General features: G+C 36.9%; 1 protein-coding gene across 1 annotated transcript; it reads right to left on the bottom strand.

The window, feature by feature from the left end:
- Positions 1-719: 719 nt before the first annotated feature.
- LOC121973274 (upstream activation factor subunit spp27-like) lies at positions 720-2997 on the bottom strand. Its single transcript, XM_042524799.1, has 2 exons — positions 2712-2997; positions 720-1085 (listed from the first exon to the last, which is right to left on the bottom strand). Exons 1-2 carry the CDS (start codon positions 2937-2939, stop codon positions 960-962), a joined length of 354 nt encoding a protein of 117 aa, XP_042380733.1. The 5' UTR covers positions 2940-2997; the 3' UTR covers positions 720-959.
- Between the last annotated feature and the right edge of the window lie 506 nt (positions 2998-3503).

The raw sequence follows: 3503 nt of genomic DNA, 5'->3' as shown, positions 1-3503 counted from the left end.
TAAATGGATGCAGAGAGCATCGTGTAAATGTTGCAATAGAACTGGCAACCAGATTTGAATAGGGAGTTTAATGCCAGCCAGCCTTGCTGTTAAATAATGCATGGTGTGATGCGAACTGACTGGGCCGGACGATATCATTAGATAGTGCAAGCTGGGCATGCTTATGGGGCTGATAAGATAAGATTGATTGAGTACCTCAAAACAGAATAGTTAGCTAGATCAAGTTAATGAATTAGCCCTATAAACAAGTTAGAATGCATTATATTAGTCACATCATTGTATTATTGCAACGAAACAAGAGTCTATTTCATTACATTTTTCAATTGATTCCTTTAGTCAATTTGATTCAAGCGTACCAAAACCAAATGCAACTTTATTGTCTATAGTTGAATAACAATGTCTAATCCAAATCATGTTCTCATGTGCAATAGACCCAGATCCTTGATCATGGAGGCAGTGTACATTGTAAAATTTAGCCTTGGTCATACTTCATTTTGTTACACATCTAATTTTGCAAGGACTATGGGGGTTCACATACCAATATTTAACTACTGGTCCAAAATGTATAGGCAACTGCCCAGAGGTTTGCCAGGTCACAAGAGGCCTAATGATTTATTAGAATTGTTGTCCAACCATTTAACAAAACTTTAAAAAATAAAATAAAAAAACATCACATGTATTGCTGCAATATCAGTTGAATTCATCAACTAAACACAAAGTTGGATAAGCTTGCAAGTTGTCTTTATAACTAGCCAACAATAATCATAAACTGACTTCACATGCGAACCAAAACGAAGCATTGCATGGAGTCAGACCACTGGAAAACCAAACTGCAGAAAAGTTCAATCCTACTACCATAACAATAAGGACTAGTCTCCAACATTCTAAACAAACTCCTAACTATTAGTGAACCAAACTAACAGGAAGGAAAACAACAGATTTCACCAGAGCAACCAGTATCAGTTTGGTTTGAGGAAATGAGGGGTAATCAGTTTGGCCATCTCCAGCATCCCAATTTTGTCTCTGCCCTGAAAAATAGTCTTTAGCTTCTCGTCGCACTGAATTTCCCTCTTATTTGCTGGGTTCTACATCAAAATTAAAACCAAGATAGAAAGAGAACATATTCAATCAGTTGTTCAAAATTGGGGGAAATTTCCAATTTTCTCAGATGACCGGTCTGATAGATTACATTTAGCCTAAACAATATCATAAACAGACTACACCATTTTTCCAAGTTCCTGTCAACAAGATCTTTGTTTTTATGGCAAATATTATCCTCGATAACCAGTACTCATGCAAGAAAATCAGAAACAAGAGAGCTTGATACAGAAAATACACCTCTTAACCATGCAAATCTGCTGTTAATTTATCTAAGGAAGAGTTCTATGGGATCGTCAGTTATTAGTTCTTATGCTGACATGATTGCATTCTTTTGTCAATTGCATTTAGAGAGGACAAGAGAACAGCAAAATAAAGGGATAAACTAAATCCAATAAGTATTTTTTTCATTAGATGAGAATCTTCCTTCATGCCTGAACAGATTACCAAGAATAATCAAGGTGATCCCAACACTATTGTAATATTATCATTTCATTTATGAGATGCAAATTTCAAGTACAAACCACTATTTGAAACCATGGTTGTCTCTTCATTTGCCCCTCAGAGTATGTCATGGGAAATGAAATATATGATTTCACTCATAAAACTGAAAAACAATCACTTGATTATAAAGATTAAAAACAACTGCAAGCTCTAAATCCATTTACAGCTCCAACTGAAATAAAGATGTATAGTTTGTCTATAGTTACAATAAAACATCATGCATTGGGAACCAAGCAACAAACTCAATAAGTTGCAGAAGTTCATTTTGGACGTTTGATGTTGAAACAATTAAACCCACTGTGTTCGAACAATTGATAATGATTTCTACAAATTGTTAAAAATGACTTTGAAAGGATGGACAATCCACTGGATTGTCAATTGTGTGATCCCTCTGAGATTTCAATAGTATACCAGGATATGTCCTTGGTCAAAGTTATAATCGCTATCTGTTGTTAAAAAAAAAAAGGCTGGAAACTTTCTCGAAGTAGAGACTTCTGAGTAGTGTATCAAATTATGAATTTTAAACATAATCAAGCTAGTTCATATTAGGCTTCAACATGATGAGAATGCTTTATAGACTTCTCAGCACAATGGATAACAATAAACATTAAATATAATAATTCACGAATATCATAGAAGTTTATCGTGCATGTAACTGTCCATAGATTCACTACAGACGTTCTTACTTATTGAAAACATAGAGAATGAAGTTTAGTCAGTTCTTAAAACATAATGACAGATCCAAATGTGTTTAATGACTTCTTAAACATCCCTATAACAAATTAAACTGATGATATACCTTAAGCTTTCAACCCTACAGTACAACTAAATACGTCATAAACAAAGCTTAAATCATTCATTCTTGGAGCGCTACACTTGTGTTCTTCACAACATTTATACGAAAAAAATTTCTTACAAAAAAGGGTGAAGGATGTGGTGATAGAAAGGAAAAACGATGAAGCAAAGAAGTATAAAGGGGAAAAAACAAGAAGTATACAGTGATGGATATTAGACAGTAGATACAATAAGGCAATGAAAAATAGGGCAGCATATCAAGTCATGACTCATTTGTTGAGCAAAATCACGAGGAAAGAAAAGGGAATGAAGACCTGAAGCTTGTTGGCCTTGATGTGTTCCCAGATCTTCTTGACAACATCAGGCCGAGAGATCTCGGAGGCACCGACGAACTCCTTCATGGCCTGGGTGACTGGCAGGGGCTTGAGGATGCCGGAGGTCTTCAGCTTACCGGTGCCCTCCTTCGCCGACGAGGCAGCATTCGGCGACGAAGCAGCCTTCGCCGCCATAAGCACCCGGCACGCACCAAAAACCCTAGCCATCGCTCGCTCGGTCTCTCTCCACTGGTGTTTGAATCGAGGCGAAAGAAAGAAGCGGGATCCTAATTGGGGTTTCACTCGTAATAAATAGCAGTGGAGTCCGTCCACGTTACGACTTAACTCACGGCATCCAGGTTGTTATATTTCCAAAAATCTAATGCCGTGTTTATTTGGGATGACCGAAATAAAAATTATAGAAAGACAGATTTTACAACAGAAAACTTTTCCTAATTTATTTTGTATAAAAAAGTATTTTTTTATTTATGATAAGTGTTATGATAGATCGGCCTGACGAGTGAAAGAGGGGTATAGGTTGAGAAAAATAAGGAAAGTATATAGCCAGTCGAGTGAATGCTAAGTGAGCATTCATGTGCTCCCGCTCAGTCGGACAAATCTCGTCCGAGCATAAAGACACTTAGCCTTATGTAAGACTTCTAGTATGTTATCGGCCGACCGAACGCCAAACGAGCACCCATGTGATTATATATACTCAGTCGGATAAAGTCCGCCCGAGCATAAAGGCACTTAGCTTTATGCGTAGTTTCAACATATCACAGGTCGATCGAA

The sequence above is a fragment of the Zingiber officinale genome, chromosome 4A, assembly GCF_018446385.1.
Source record: "Zingiber officinale cultivar Zhangliang chromosome 4A, Zo_v1.1, whole genome shotgun sequence".
Classification (NCBI taxonomy): domain Eukaryota; kingdom Viridiplantae; phylum Streptophyta; class Magnoliopsida; order Zingiberales; family Zingiberaceae; genus Zingiber; species Zingiber officinale.
The sequence above is the reverse complement of the archived record's forward strand: the minus strand, read 5'-3'. Positions and strand labels throughout refer to the sequence as shown.

What these genes read in the sequence shown, in the direction of transcription:
- LOC121973274 (XM_042524799.1), bottom strand. Translation starts at nt 2,939, where the DNA reads ATGGCTAGGGTTTTTGGTGCGTGCCGGGTGCTTATGGCGGCGAAGGCT. An exon ending in TCAAGGCCAACAAGCTTCAG is followed by an intron (nt 1,086 to 2,711) that starts GTCTTCATTCCC and finishes ATTTTGATGTAG; the next exon opens with AACCCAGCAAATAAGAGGGA.